The following is a 16,228-nucleotide window of genomic DNA, read 5'->3' on the forward strand; positions in this document are numbered from 1 at the left end:
TGAGTATCGTCGTTGTGAATCAATTTACAGTTTTTATTGTATAGATAATCTGATTGAATTCGGTCAGGGGTGCGGTAAACTAGCCCTTCTTTTAAAGTCAATGTATGCCATGCATTTTTTTGACTTTTAGAGCAAGGTCTAAGACCTACTTAGAATCTGATATATACATAATATAGTAAATTTACACAAATATACGCAATAAATCAGAAAGACGGACATATTATTATATGAAAAGAGCAGTCAAGCGAGCGAAACATACGGGCATAAATTAAAACTTTCCTTTATTCCGTTGGTATTAAAAATGTCTTTGCGATCATTAAAAAAAAGTAATAAATACATAATTAATTTCAAAGAAATATAGCACTATATAATAATTTTTTCGAGAGGTATACAAATGAAAAAGGTTATTAATAAAGCGAGATAAATGCATAATTGAAATACTAGCCTATAGATTATGGTCACAGTCTGAATCGAGTTCGTTGCCGCGTTTCGACTCAGTGCCTCGTGAGTGCTGCCAACAGGAGGTCTTGCCAATACCTCTACCGTAAATTATTGACAGAACAAGCGCGTGTGACATTCCCGTGACGGTGCGGTGACAGTAATGTGAGGACAGTTTGTTGGGTGAGTGAAGACAACGATTTTAGGGGAGATGTGAATTAAAAAAAAGAGTTTAATTCGTCGAATGTAGAGTTTACTTTTTTTTATATTTTATGTCTTGGAGTTTACAGATTGGAATCATAATATGAGTATTTTCGTTTTAATTTTTGTATTCGAACGAGTCGATAAGTGTTCGAAATTAGAATTTGACAATCGAATAGAGCCTTTTTTTTAGTAATACAATGTAAAGTGTTAACAAAGAGAGTTGACATTTTATGAAAATGAATTCAGTAAGTAGAACTTTAGTCACTGAGTTTTTTAATGTACTCTACATTTTTCTTGTTCATTTTGGCTAGATATTTGCTGTTTAGCTGTAAATAAAACATTACTAACGTAGACAACGCGGAAAGTCAAACAAAGAGAACTAAGCAAGTGCTCTATTTTTCTTATATCTAGAATTATTCTTGAAAATATAGCAGAAAAATATGTTTTAATGTAGAATTTGAAAAAAATAGAGTCAATATAGAGTCATTAATTAATGTAAATTATATTTAGTTACTACGAATTTAATAAATTGTTTTGTGGATGTATTTTTATTGATATGTGTGTGGTGTATACTCGTAGCTCTAGGATCTGAAGAATAATTGTACTTGTGAATAATCAATTAGATTCATTGTTCGTTGTCACTTGTAAAGTTGATGGGTTACTTTGTCATTACGTGAATAGTTTTTCTATTACCATTGTTACCACGACAGAGATGAAACAACAAGCAGTATGACTTATTTTTTTGACTTCAATTAATAAAAATGGAACTAAACCAGAATAATTGTGGGTTGTTCGAACATAAAATAGTTGTTGAGATATGAAATTTCATACATATTAATTTTAATAGAGTGATAGAGTACATTGTAGTTACATTGCGCTCAGAGTCAACACTTGAAAGTAAAGTCAATGTAGAAATATAGAGTTGATGAACTGCTTTTTTCAGTAAATCCGTACTGTTGCGCTCAATATAATAAAGAAACTAGAAATTTTTATTTAGCTTCATAATATGAAAACCTAAATCCAATAAGCTAAAATATATTTGTATCGTGACTAATGTACGTTCCGTTAATGAAAACAAACGCGACCTATTTAATTAACGTAATTTGGAAACGCTACGTAGTTTTTACAATTGTTTCTCGACTCTATATAGAGCTCAACTTATATTCATTAGTATTTTTAAAATTTCAAATAAAAATAACATTTAGATTATTCTAATACGGTTTATGATTTACATTTCATATATACAGCTCAGGAACGTGTTCAGAAAAATATTTTAGTACTTCATGTAGAGCAATTTGCTATAATAATATGAAGTTTAAAAAATTTAGTACTACATAGTTAGTATTTGTATGACTACTAGCCAGAACATGTGCGACTTCAGTTATCTGTTCTATGGCTATTTCCCCACCCTTTGACGTGTATATAATCAAAGTCCCCACCATCTGGACTTAGTATAATTCTTGTCGTTTTGCAACTTTATCCGTCTTGTAACTCCTGTACTGATGGGTCGATTCAAGACCTACCATTCTTAAGAGGAGCTAACATTGCCCCATCTTTACGTTGTTTTAAGAAACTTGAAGTCTAAAAGAAAACATGTAATTTATCTGAAATGTTGGGTATCGTAACCACCAATGGAACTACTCTCCATTAGATGAACTATACTCAAAGTTACTGTACCACGGAATTGCCGCTCAGTTTGTCAGATGCAAGACGTATTACGAGCTGGTATGGTAGGTATTCCCATCCCCGTCTATTTCTGCTCATTTAAGGGTCCGTTCACACAGACCGGATCGTATACGTTTGGAATTGGCCGGAGTGAAGCCGCCGTATCGTAAGGTTAATTTTTGATTGGCTGCCAACCGACAGTCGAACCATAAACCAACGAAGGCCTGGCGCTCTAACAGACATTACCGGGCTCCCTTACGACCCTTATTCCGTTCGCATAACGACGAGAGTTTTTAGTTCGGTTCGATTTTTAAATTTACTGTTAGTATCAACCCTGCATGCATGGCCCTCCATTCTGGTTATTTCTGTTAAAACATCCCAAGGTGAGTGGTAAACTAAATGTTATGTTGTTATAACGTGCAACGGTAAATTATGAAAACCGCGTGACCTTGGCCACTTTTGACCATAATATGTAAAAGATTTTCTCTTGAACATTTTCTTTTGTGTCTACTCTGGGTTATGGGATGCGGACGAGAAAATTTTATGACAACATTATGTTTTATCCGCATCAAGGATATGGCGGGATTATGAACGCTAATTTTCTCTCTTATAATATTATTACGTAATTCAGTAACGAGGAAGCTTCAATAGGAATGGAGCTTTTGAAACTATGAGACAGGGTGGAATATTACGGACAGAGCTTAAAGTTTTGCGTGTCATAATTTATCTTTATTTGTAAAGTTCAACGGCAAGCTTTATAATGAAAACCTATACGTTACACGATATCTTCGATAGGCAACAATATTACGCAGGGTTTTATTAGAAATAAGATAATATGGATTATGACGAAACTAATTAAGTGATTTAAAATAATCATGAGTATCTATCTACACGAAGAATGAAACACTGAAATGCTTTACTCTTTAAATTACTAAGCTCTACATATCGTATTGAAAGTATGCCATGTATACATATTTTGAAAATGTTTGTTTTTGGATGATTTCTGGCGAAAAGTGGCGAGAAAAGAATAACCGATTCAAAAGCACTACCTTTTGGTCAAATAGATGAGGCTGTTGTTATACCGTGCATGAAGCGAGCCATGCAAGTGCAGACAGACAACATGGACGGACAGCAAAAAATGGATTGATAGACCAGACCTAAACAGCAGACCGCAAAAAACCAGACGCTCCAACTAAATTGATCCACATTGCTCGAATATAAACCGATTAGATCCGGCAAACAACTTGTAATAGTTATACTCATTTATTACTTTGTTTTTTTTTAGCATAGATTAATGGACGAAATCGCTACTTAACCATCATTCAATGTGGTCACAGAAGCCCAATTAAACTCTTAACGCCCTTTCTGAAACATTAGTTGTAAATCTTATTATAATAATTTGTATATTCAAAATTTATTATAGGATATGTAATACAGTAATCCTTATCTTTAGTTTCAAGATTCAATCTAAAATAGAAACAGTAAAAATCACCATCTTTTGCTTAATTATCCAAACCGTCATAGTTCTATTTGAGCAAATTTAATGAATCAGTGGCATCTTGGTTTGATACATATGTGACTGCGTCCGAGACTGATTTATTTTGTTTTCTACAAATAAAATCCGGCCACGCTCCGCTTTGACTATCGGTATTTGTATGAGAAAAGAAAATTGTTAAATATGTTAAAATTAATCGCGCACCATCAGTCGAATATTGATGGTACTATAGCTGAAATATTTCCTAAAGGGCCAAGAAACAATCAACCTTCATCACAATCTGGTATATGGCTCAGAGAAGCAGGCATGAAATATTTCATTTTAATGACGGTTCGGATTGTTGTGCTCAATTGACAGTCCATAACTATAAGAACATGCGGTCAAATATTGATTTAAATTGCGATTGATTGGAAAGAAATTTTCATTCGTACTATGACGTCTTCGGGAACTACGCTGTTTGTTAGAGCTAGTTTATCTGCCAAGGTCTCCATAAGTCGTCAACACGATGAAAACAATTTTACGGTTTGATGTCTCCTATATTCAATCATTGTAAACGATTCGGAAATTTTAGAGTTTTCTATTAAGGTAATAAGTATTATAGTTATAATGTAATTTTGTTATATTTTTTAAATGCATTATTCAAATGTTCAAGTTTTTAATCTTTCATAAAGTTTTTCATCGTTTTTTAATAGCATGAAAGTTCGATGAGCTTATGGTCCGTGTGACGGTAGATAGTTATCGTAACGCATAGGGATCAGCAATACCACTGGCAAAGCCAAGCCACTGCTTAGGGCTGTGGTTTAGAGTATAGGTAATATTTTCTTATCTAACATATACCAAGCTGTAATAAATACAATAATTAAATCTCCGATTCGCGTGAGCGCGTACATTTTTGTATTTCATTAGAGAGTTTCTTTTTTCTATTCTACTAGTAATTATTGGGTACTTACTCTTTTATTCTCTAAATAGAATATAAAATAAATTCGCTGTGCGCCCCTTTCTATTTCTCTGCTCATTTCTTACAAATCACGCAACTAATTTCGATAAATGTGGTACGATAATGTTTGTAATTTGTAAATGTTTTTCACAAAATAGCTGTCATATAACGATATTATAACTTAAAAAAAACTATTTTCGTGCGCATACATGGCTATAGCTAATCAAATTTTGAAAGAACTTGCAAATAATAAGCAAAACCAATCAATAAAGCAAAACCAATAACCAATAAATTCGAGAGAATAAGCAAAACCAAACAATAACCGTCAATCCGGTACCACTGTAGGCTTTACACCGCCTCTTACAATATTGTGCTTTATTTACGGACGTGCCCTTCAATACCTTTATTGCTGCCCTAAGTAACGATCAATAGTAAGCAAACTTCAATACTACGTACAAATTGTTGAAAAAATATTATCTATACTAATATTATAAAGAGGAAAGATTTGTTTGTTTGTTTGTTTCGAATAGGCTTCGAAACTACTGGACCGATTTGAAAAATTCTTTTTCCATTAGAAGCCGACATTGTCCCTGATGAACATAGGCTATTTTTTTTTTTTTTTTTTTTTGTTTCTTGTTTCCGAAGCGAAGCGAGGACGGGTCGCTAGTACTTTAGAAAATCAAACACATAACATCGACAGTGGCAAACAGTTATCACCATATAAACCTTATTTAACGGATTTTTACAATTATTGTTATAATTTTATTTTTTTAATCTATAGATGGCTAAATGAGCTCACAGTCAATCTGGTGTTAAGTAGCTGTCGAAGTCCATAGACATCAACAGCGTAGATGCCATCACATACCTTGAGACACGAGTTAAGTCTAAGTTAGATAATACAATGGCTGCCTTACCCTTTAAACCAGAACACATTAGTGCTTCTTAGAGTGGTGATAGCTACTCGTATGGGGCCATAAGACGGCCTACCACTAGTAAAAAAGAGCTCTCCATATTTTCCTGCTCTTGCAAGCGCCATGAGTAGGAATAGATTGCCGACAGAATATTAGGATAAGATGACTCTGTGGTCGCAACATGTAATTATGATTAAATTTGGCCAACACTGACAAGATTACATTTATTAATTAAGAAAAATAATCGCAAAGCCATCTTATTAGTATGTTCACCAGTACTCACGTAGGCTTTTAGCTATTTCCTTTACTGAAGTGGCACCATAAATTTTGATGATGATTTAAAAATAAAACTTTAAGGGATGCCTTAAAAAAAAAATCATATGTTATAAGACCTCGTAAGGTCACTTCGTTCAACGAACTCGTGTTATCATTGAGAAGCTCAAAGCTTTAAGTTTTTCGATTCTTTTTCGTGAGATGCAGATTTTGAAAGTCGTATATATTTTAATGTGTTTGACCTACATATTGTTGACGAGAATTTAGTTTAGTCACGAGACCTAGTATGAGGTTTTTGCGATTACTTATTTTTGTGTTGTGAATAGGCGCCGCTTATGTTTGTTAACACGGTCACCGCGGTACGAGGTCATACTGAGCGAGCACTGCTGCCAAAGAATGGTAGTCATTTCAAATCTAGAGTATCTTGTGATACACTTGACATTGAATAAAAATGACCTAATGCAATAAAATAACCTATTGAAGTAAAACCTAATGCAATTACTGGTGGTAGGACGTCTTGTGAATACGCATGAGTAGGTACCACCACCCTGCCTATTTCTGCCGTGAAGCAGTAATGCGTTTCGGTTTGAAGGGCAGGGTAGCCATTGTACTGTTAAAAGTGAGAACTTACAACTGATGTCTCAAGGTGGGTGACGGCATTTACATTGTAGATGTCTCTTATAGACATCCACCATCCTCCGGTAACAACTTAACACCAGGTTTGGCTAAGTTTTCTACATGTCGAGGGTTGAAAGGCGAAAGGCTTAAGCGATATTTCGACTTAGTACTCTACATTTATCTTTGTAATTAAAGATGCGTTTTATTTCGTTTTAGCATGAGCATTCGATATTTTTAATTGAACTTCAATTATATTTATTCCATTCAAATAGCTAAATTTTTAACTTTGAATGGCTCTGCTGTAATGTTGCAAAAAATTCGCTGGAACCAAATGAATGCCTTTTACCGCTCCATATGTTTTACTATACATAGGTACTGCCCTGACTGAGTTTTTACAAAAATACGTGGCGTGTTCAAGAAAGCACTGTATCTTTTTGCCTTTTCACACACTGATCTCTGAGTATAGTAAATCGGATTGAAAAGACAAACGGTATTTTCGTAATGGCTTCCGACTGAATATCATTGTTTTTCTCACTGGGTCACAACAGCGTGGAAGCTTATTTGCAAATACTCACATTTTTTACTGGTGGTAGGACCTCTTGTGAGTCCGCACGGGTAGGTACCACCGCCCCGCCTATTTCTGCCGTGAAGCAGTAATGCGTTTCGGTTTGAAGGGTGGGGCAGCCGTTGTGACTATACTGAGACCTTAGAACTATATCTCAAGGTGTGTGGCGCATTTACGTTGTAGATGTCTATGGGCTCCAGTAACCACTTAACATCAGGTGGGCTGTGAGCTCGTCCAAACAACAAAGCAATAAAAAAAATTAAAAAAAAATACCCAACAATGTTTAAACAGTAAATTCCGAACGAGCGAGTAATGGAATACCAATGCGCTTGTTGGCAAGTCAATGACCTTTTTGTTTGCCTTTTTCGGAATAAACGAACAAATAAACTAAATGACCTGTAACGAAAACATCTTGAAGTCGTCGTGGCCTAAAGGATAAGACGTCGCGCATTCGTATCGAGCGTTCGAATCCCGCAGGCGGGTACCAATTTTTCTAATGAATTACGTACTTAATAAATGTTCCCGATTGACTTCTACGGTGAAGGAATAACATCGTGTAATAAAAATCAAACCCGCAAAATTATAGTTTGCGTAATTACTGGTGGTAGGACCTCTTGTAAGTCCGCACGGGTAGGTACCACCGCCTTGCCTATTTCTGCCGTGAAGCAGTAATGCGTTTCGGTTTGAAGGGTGGGGCCGTTGTGACTATACTGAGGCCTTAGAACTATATCTCAAGGTGTGTGGCGCATTTACGTCGTAGATGTCTATGGGCTCCAGTAACCACTTAACACCAGTCGGATATGAGCTCGTCCACACATCTAAGCAAAAAAATATATGTTTTTTTGCCACGTACCATCCGGCTTTGGAATGAGCTCCCTCCCCTCCACGGTGTTTCCCGAGCGCTATGACATGTTCTTCTTCAAACGAGGCTTGCGGAGAGTACTTAACGGTAGGCAGCGGCTTGGCTCTGACTCTGACATTGCTGAAGTTCATGGGCGACAGTAACCACTCACCATCAGGTGGGTCGTATGCTCGTCTGCCTTCAAGGGCAATAAAAAAAGATATTATAAAAGAAATAAGTGAACGGCGCTAACATATTAGTCCATATATAAAATTGTACAATTTCAATCATGATCACTCGTGAACACATATCGCGGTACCATTTTTGTTAGTGAATATCACTTAAGCTTTTGTTACTTTTGTTTTGCTAATATTATTCTTTGCTGAACACATTAAGTTAGTGAAATAACGCTAAATATCTCACTCTGTTCATAAAAATATGCGAAAAATTCACCTCCTAATAATGGAAGGCTAATCTTCATAGTCAGACCTAAGATTGGAACAAGACTTCGTCTAATGTTAGTTGGTTTCTTGACCGTTGAACACGCTTATTTATTACTATTTTGTTTTAATAAGTTCATGTTTTTTCTTACAACACAGTCATGCGTATGTGAAGTAATTTACGTCACATTATTTCACGTTGTAATCAATAATTAAATAATCTGCAAAATTATTAATACTGATACATACATTTTAGTCCGTGACCTCAGTGCAATCGCGGCTAAAATGTTATAGGTTATTTTACATTGTACATATGCGATGTGTGTGAGGTAAATGTAAATATGAGCTCTACTACGTATATTCTTTCTTGTTTTTTTTACTGTTTAGGTAGGGGGATGAGCTCACAGTCCACTTGGTGTTAAGTTGTTAGCGCAGCCCATAGACATCAACCACGTAAATCCTGCCACCCACCTCGAGACATGAGTTCTAGGTCTCAGTTTTATAGTACAAACGCTACCTCGTCCTTCAAATCGATACGCATTACTGCTTCACGGCAGAAATAGGCGGGGGTAGCAACTTCTCAGTGGGTCGCCTTTCCGATCCGGTGATGATAGATTCTGTGAAATACTGCTTTTGCTAGGGCTAATGTTAGCAACGTCCTCAGGTTAAAGCACCGTAGCTCACCTACTCGCTCAGTAAATCTAGTATGACCCCTCGAGGTCACTAGAGGTCACTATATTCTAATAGGTAGCGAAAAAAAGACAAGGTAGAGGTATTTAGCCGTGTGGGCTCACAAGATGCCTACCTCCAGTAAACAATATGTGTCAGAGGTCATGACGACTTTGGAATTGAACCAGGTCCACTTTTTTATGTTTCATTACTAAGTAGTGAGACATGGCCTTCATTAGTTGTGCTCTATCTAGTAATGTATTTATGAAAAGTATCCGTTAGTTAAACTATTCATGCGCCATCTGTAGTACGTTGATGGTACTATGACGAAAGTTAAGAAGCCTCGATAAAACTTATACAATTTTAATCCAGTGCAAGATGTGCAAACTGTATGTATGCGTACTGTATGTTCCCATACAGTCTAACACACAAACATTTATTTTCACATAATATTAGAATAGAGAAATATTAAAATGTTTTTCTTTTACTACACTTGTCACTGTCAACTTGCACATTCAGTTTTAAATTCGATTAACTTATTCACAACATTTTTTATGTTTCTATATTAATTAAAACTGTTTCACGATATAATCTCAGTGTTAATTAATTTTTCAATTATCGAGACTCGAGAATTTACTATATTTTGAATTTTTATTGTAATCATAAAAATGTGGGTCGAATTTTATTATTGACTGTACTAACGCAATTTGTTTCGCGATAAAAAGGACATTGACGTTTCAAGTATCAGTCATTCTTTTAGGATTTAAGTGTTTTATCACGGCCCAGATCATTGCTCGCTATCGTCGCGCGGTTTTTACGGAGATTTGTGACCGCGTGGTGTAAGACTGTCTGACGATCTTGAAAAATTTATGGTAACTGGTAAGGTTGCTGGCAAAAGATCTCGTGGTCGCAATCCAATGCGTTGTTCTGACCAAATCCACACTGGATACCCCCGTCTACGATGCCATACACACCGCCGAGAACAGAAGAAGATGGTAAAAGAGCAGAGAAGGATAGTGGGAGGAGATATGGCCGGAATAAGACCACGAGGTAGAGGCGCAACACGTTGGACTGACCATACCCGCACTACCTTCGACACCACAGTTCACAGTGCTCTACACTCGGCGGCAGATAGGAGCAAATGGCGTGGAATAAGCTCTTGTTGCGAGGAGGTCGGCATGACCCTCAGTATTGAGGGCACTGAAGTGAGAAGAAGAAGAAGAAGGTCATGACCCTTAGACATGAAGAATGGAGGAGGTGTAAGAATAAGTGAAGCTACGGGCTGGATAGGAACATCTCGCGGGAATAGAAGCTATCGATTACGAATATTTATTACGAAAGTATCACATTCTGTCAGTTACGTTTTCCCGCCGCAAACACTTATTTGATTCTGACGTAATTCAGCATGTAAATAGTTCGAACGCGAGAAAGTATGGTGTCGTTTTGGCGGAAAGATAGTTAAGAATAAATCCTTTTCATTTAAGCTAGTTTTTTTCGTAAATAAGCAAGGTAATCTCAGCGTGACGTTGACACTACGATTGATTGTGACACGGCTTAAACTCCGAAATATATTTAAAAGAGATAGTAGAAAATATCTTTTATTATTTGCAGTATTATTAATGTTGTCGTATAAGTAAAGGCTTTCTTAAATCAATTATATTATTAGGAAATGTATGGATGCCGCTATCTTGTGTACTTCAGACGCAAATAAGTTTTAGATCATCAACAATGTTAAGTTGGAGAGCTCGCGCGTTCTGTTCTTTCTAATTCATTTTTTGTATGTATAGAGAAATGTGACCACGGATGCTTACAGTTGACAGACAATACTTCATACTTAAGATAGTTCTTATATTAGAAACCCCCTAATTTAATAATAATATTACTAGAGAAAATCTTTCAGACATCTTTGATAAATATTTTAAAGAAACAATAGATAGCTTTTTTGTCTAGATGGGCAGCTGCCACGGCTCATTAGATGTTAAGCTATTGTAGAAACTTATTAACACCATCAGACAAATATCACCGCGCAAAATTTTTTTAACATGAAAGTACATTACAACCCAGAAATTAATTAGATAGATAGAAATCATAATTATTAGTATGTAGCAGATTAGGAGCAGATTTAGCTACTGTTGCCGTGTAGGGCAATGATAAGATATGATCCGGTATCGGTAAGCTAGGCGTTTGATTTCCACGACATACATTTGTATTAGTGCGACGTTTTTATTTCATACCGGACGTATTTTTGTATATAGGCTCTTTTATTAAGTGTAATGTTGGCGAGTGTGAGTGCAACATGGGTGCAGGTCGGTGTAATAACTATTTTCACACATAAACTTCATATTCGAATATTGCAATTAATATATTTCTTAACTTCGCGTAGCCTCAGACACCTCTGTTAACGAAAAGTAGATGATGACCGAGCTTTGCCCGTTTTTTTTTTGATAACGCCATCTTGTTGTGTCTTTAAAGCCGTTAGTTGCCCTCAATTAAGAAAAATAGTATTATTATTCGGCAATAGATGTCGGGAAGAGTTGATTATTGAAAACACGAATAAAAAAAGATTTTCTGAAAATAAATCGTAGCTAGATCGATTTATCGCCCCCGAAATCCCCTGTATACTAAATTTTATGAAAATCGTTGGAGCCGTTTCCGAGATTCAGATTATATATATAAATAGTCAGGCATAAGTATTGTCACACAGTAAAAACTTTTCTTTTAGAATGCTGGCCACAAAAAAGTTTATTGAATTCGAATTTCGAATTGTTCATGAAAATCAAAATGTATACTTTTAGAATTTTACTCATTTTTAAATATGGAGTGGACGCTTAAAGAAGACCGTGTTGCAGTTATTGCATTGCATCGTTGCGGTTACGCGCCAATTCAAATTTTTAACATACTGAAAAATTTGAATATAACCAAAAGATTCGTTTATCGTACCATCAAACGATACAATGAAGACTCTAGTGTAGATGACAGGTCAAGAAGTGGTCGCCCTCGGTCTGTTAGGACTCCAGCAGTGATAAAAGCTGTGAAGGCGCGAATTCAAAGAAATCCCAAACGTAAGCAGAAACTGTTGGCCCTTCAGATGGGGTTAAGCAGAACCACGGTGAAAAGGGTGTTAAATGAAGAAAAACATGGGCATATCGAAGAAAAACAGGACATCGTTTGAATGCTCGTCTAATGGACCTGAGACTGAAGAGATGCCGCGCTTTGTTGAAGCGGTACGTGGGAAAAAAATATCGGGAAATTCTTTTTTCGGATGAAAACATTTTTACCGTAGAAGAGAGCTACAACAAACAAAATGATAAGGTGTACGCACACAGTAGTGAAGAAGCGAGCAACCGTATTCCGCGTGTCCAACGAGGTCATTTTCCATCCTCGCTCATGGTATGGTTGGGAGTTTCTTATTGGGGCTTAACAGAGATACATTTTTGTGAGAAAGGTGTAAAAACGAATGCAGTTGTGTATCAAAATACAGTCCTGACGAACCTTGTGGAACCTGTTTCTCATACCATGTTCAATAACAGGCACTGGGTATTCCAACAAGATTCGGCGCCAGCTCATAGAGCGAAGAGCACACAAGACTGGCTGGCGGCGCGTGAAATCGACTTCATCCGGCACGAAGACTGGCCCTCCTCCAGTCCAGATTTGAATCCGTTAGATTACAAGATATGGCAACACTTGGAGGAAAAGGCGTGCTCAAAGCCTCATCCCAATTTGGAGTCACTCAAAACATCCTTGATTAAGGCAGCCGCCGATATTGACATGAACCTCGTTCGTGCTGCGATAGACGACTGGCCGCGCAGATTGAAGGCCTGTATTCAAAATCACGGAGGTCATTTTGAATAAACTTTAGTATCATAAAAATCTATGTTTTGTTAAGTTCATTTAGATATATGAATGGTTACATAATGAATAAACTTGTTTCAATTATTTTACATTAAACATGTGACAGAATTTATGACCTGACTAGGTATATACAAGAATTGCTCGTTTAAAGGTATAAGATAAAAGATTACGTCCATGATAATTAATTAGCATCTTTGTACCGGTTTCTATGTAGTCAGCTAAGTGCTAATTTTTTCTTATCAATTAAAACTGTATTGTAATTAAATTATCGATGTCTGAGCCGTAACGCCACACGTTCAAACGAAAACCATCTTTACAAATATATCTTTATTTGGCTAATGTTAAATTTTACGGGTTGAATTTTTACGAAGGTGTGGTTTAAAAATTAGTTTTGAGACATGATGAATATTGATTGATGTATGTTTTGCTTCGCGGTGGAAATGGGCTGGTTGAAGGGTTGCACCGTGCCAGCCCACAACACGCTACTCCGCCGTGATATCAAAACGCGTTCATCGACAGTGCGTTTCCAAAGATCTTTTCTGCCACGTACCATCCGGCTTTGGAATGAACTCCCCTCCACGGTGTTTTCCGAGCGCTATGACATGTCCTTCTTCAAACGAGGCTTGCGGGAGAGTACTTTATGGTAGGCAGCGGCTTGGCTCTGCCCCTGGCATTGCTGACGTCCATGAGCGACGGTGACCACTTACCATCAGGTGGGCCGTATGCTCGTCTGCCTACAATGGAAATAAAAAACAAAAAGTATTTTCTTCGGTCTTCGCGAGCAGTAGACAAAATTGAAGCCACTTTCACTGGTTAATCGTACGTTTTTTTTTAAATTATCATTGTATTATTTTCGAGGCGTCGAACAATTTCCAGTATCCTTGGTCACGGTTGACTGAGGCGCTATTTATCGACATTTGAATACTGTACCACACAATATTCCGTAACTGTAAAGGAAATTTACGAAATATAAAGTTTTAACAAGAAAGAAAACCGAATTCTTCAACAAAACGTAAATGTGAATGTCATCAATAGAATATTATATTCGAATTGAAGTAAATTTATTTATTTATTTATTAGGCTCACAGTACACGTCACGAGCTAAAAAGATACATAAAAACACAAGTAAAAAGAAACAAAATCTGGCTTGCAGCATAAGTTATGTGCGCACGACAAAACAACACATAGTGCTGAATTTGTACAACAACGCTCCTTACAATTAAATGACAAAACAACACGACAACGAAAACTAATCTAACTTATAATGTAAGGAAATAACTTTATTCACAATATACAATTAAACAACTACACTACTAACCTATTACTAACGTGGAGCATGCCCTTGAGCATTTTTATAAAATATGCATGACTAGAATAACTTAAAATTTACTGACCAGATCATAATAATATTTAAAGTGAATCACATGAGACTTACCAGCTTTCAAACAAAAAAAACCTACGATCGAATCACCTAGAAAAAAATGGTGCGTGTATACCTTGGTGTACGTAAAAGAAGTGAAACTTCTCTTGCAGTTGTAGTATTGTAGTTTTCTTCGTTTTTGATCTTTAAATCAAATTTCTCTTGTAATAGAGAATGCTGTGTATAAGAGAAACGACCTAGTTGGCTTTGTCTTTTTCCTCTCCACGGTCGAGTGGTTCGCGAGACCCTCTGTCTATTTTCTCATTCTCGCTCTTCCTAAATTGTATCTTTTCTCTCTAGCCGTAACGAAGCTGGCGCGAGTTAAATTTTATTCTTAAAGAGCCTAAAGAAGTTTCACTTCAAAAAGTCTAATTCAGAATTTCTTTTTTGGAGTCAGTTAAAACTGTAAATTGTTTGAGACATCTAAAATAATGTGTCAACACCAAAATCGTAAACTCGTAAAAGTAGTATTAATTACGTGTTGAAATAGTAAAGAAAGGCTCACCGAATTTTTCTTACTCTAATAGTCAAAGAACGTCAATTTTGCGGATGTTAAAAGTATTCGTCAGTTCCCTTTGTATTTAAAGTGTGTGCACGCACTGTGCTACCTCGCGTCAGGAAGTGATTGCATCACAATACATGTAGTATGTACGTGAATTGTAATCTTTGGTTCACTGTGAATCGAATTCGTGCACTGTTATCGATTAAAAGAGATAAAAAATAATCTACTTGAATTTTTATGCCGTAATCCTAATAATAATTGTAAGTCTAAATAAATCGTTGATTTGTAGATCGGTTACAAAATACAGGCGAGTGCGATAAGTTTATGTCGACTCTTATACCTTTTTGGAACCGGTGGTAGAGTTATCATGCTATGACTTGAAACAAATGTCTTAAAATGACATTTAAGTACTTATTTATTTTTAAATAATGTTTTATTTGAAAATCGAGGCTCCTGATTCATATTCAAGTTACAACTAATTTTTTTTCTTTCTACTTTGAATACAGCCAGAGGGATTAGGCATTTATTCACTTTCACCTACTTCGTAGATATTGGAATGATTGTTGCCATGGTTAGATATTTAAAAATTACGAATATTTCAATATGGGCAATAACCGTATTTTAGGTTTACCAGCGTAAAGGGTACCAAGGGAGACGCGATCTTCATTTTTCACAACGGTACTCCCAGATAAGTAATCGGCGGAACGTTTTCATTGACTATGAAATTGCCTGAACGCCATTTAAATTGATGTAACTAAACCATGAATAAAATATGAAGAATCGAAACGCGCAGACAACGTTTCCGTTGCAGACTCAAGATAAAATGTCAAAGTCAAATTTAACAGTGAAATAGTTTTTCCGGACTTATCGGACGGTCAATCACCTTGTGACGCAGTGCATTAGGAGTTATAACATGAGTACCGTCGCCAACCTTGAATGCTGGTATCTGAATAGCATTTAAGAACGGTTACTATTTGAATAAGAACAAATAAACTGCTTTGTGGCAGATCTAATAAAAAATAAACAAGTTTCAAAGTCTAATCTATACTAATATTGTAAAGCTGAAGAGTTTGTTTGTTTGTTTTGTTGAACGCGTTAATCTCAGGAACAACTGGTCCGATTTGAAAAAAAACTTTCATTGTTAGATAGCTCATTTATTGAGAAAGGCTATAGGCTATATAGCATCACGATGAGACATATACGAGTGGAACACTAATAAAGAATATCGAAATTGGGATTTTTTTCCTTATGATAGCTTCCGCTGCGTGCGCTGTAGAAACGGTTAAAGTTTCGCTAAAATAATGTATAACAGAATTGTTACCCTTTAAAAGTTCTACAAAAGAGTCCGCGATAGCATATGTCTATATTTTGAGGTTGGCTCACTATAACCTTTTTTAT

At 36.1% G+C, this 16,228-nt stretch overlaps 1 protein-coding gene across 2 annotated transcripts in view; it reads left to right on the forward strand.

Moving 5' to 3' along the window:
- The first annotated feature begins 464 nt into the window (after positions 1 to 464).
- Atet (ABC transporter expressed in trachea) overlaps positions 465 to 16,228 on the forward strand; it is a 53,419-nt gene continuing 37,655 nt past the window's right edge. The window contains exon 1 of one of the 2 annotated variants that reach the window (XM_028180228.2): positions 465 to 621. Coding sequence is in view for 1 of the 2 variants with exons in the window: in XM_089732141.1 (XP_089588267.1) it covers positions 873 to 887 (15 nt within the window). In the remaining variant the exon portion in view is untranslated. Of the gene's footprint in view, positions 622 to 673; positions 888 to 16,228 lie in introns of those variants that run through there. The other variant, XM_089732141.1, reaches the window with a different exon arrangement.

Source organism: Bombyx mandarina, chromosome 12 (genome assembly GCF_030267445.1).
Source record: "Bombyx mandarina strain Sakado chromosome 12, ASM3026744v2".
Classification (NCBI taxonomy): Eukaryota; Metazoa; Arthropoda; class Insecta; order Lepidoptera; family Bombycidae; genus Bombyx; species Bombyx mandarina.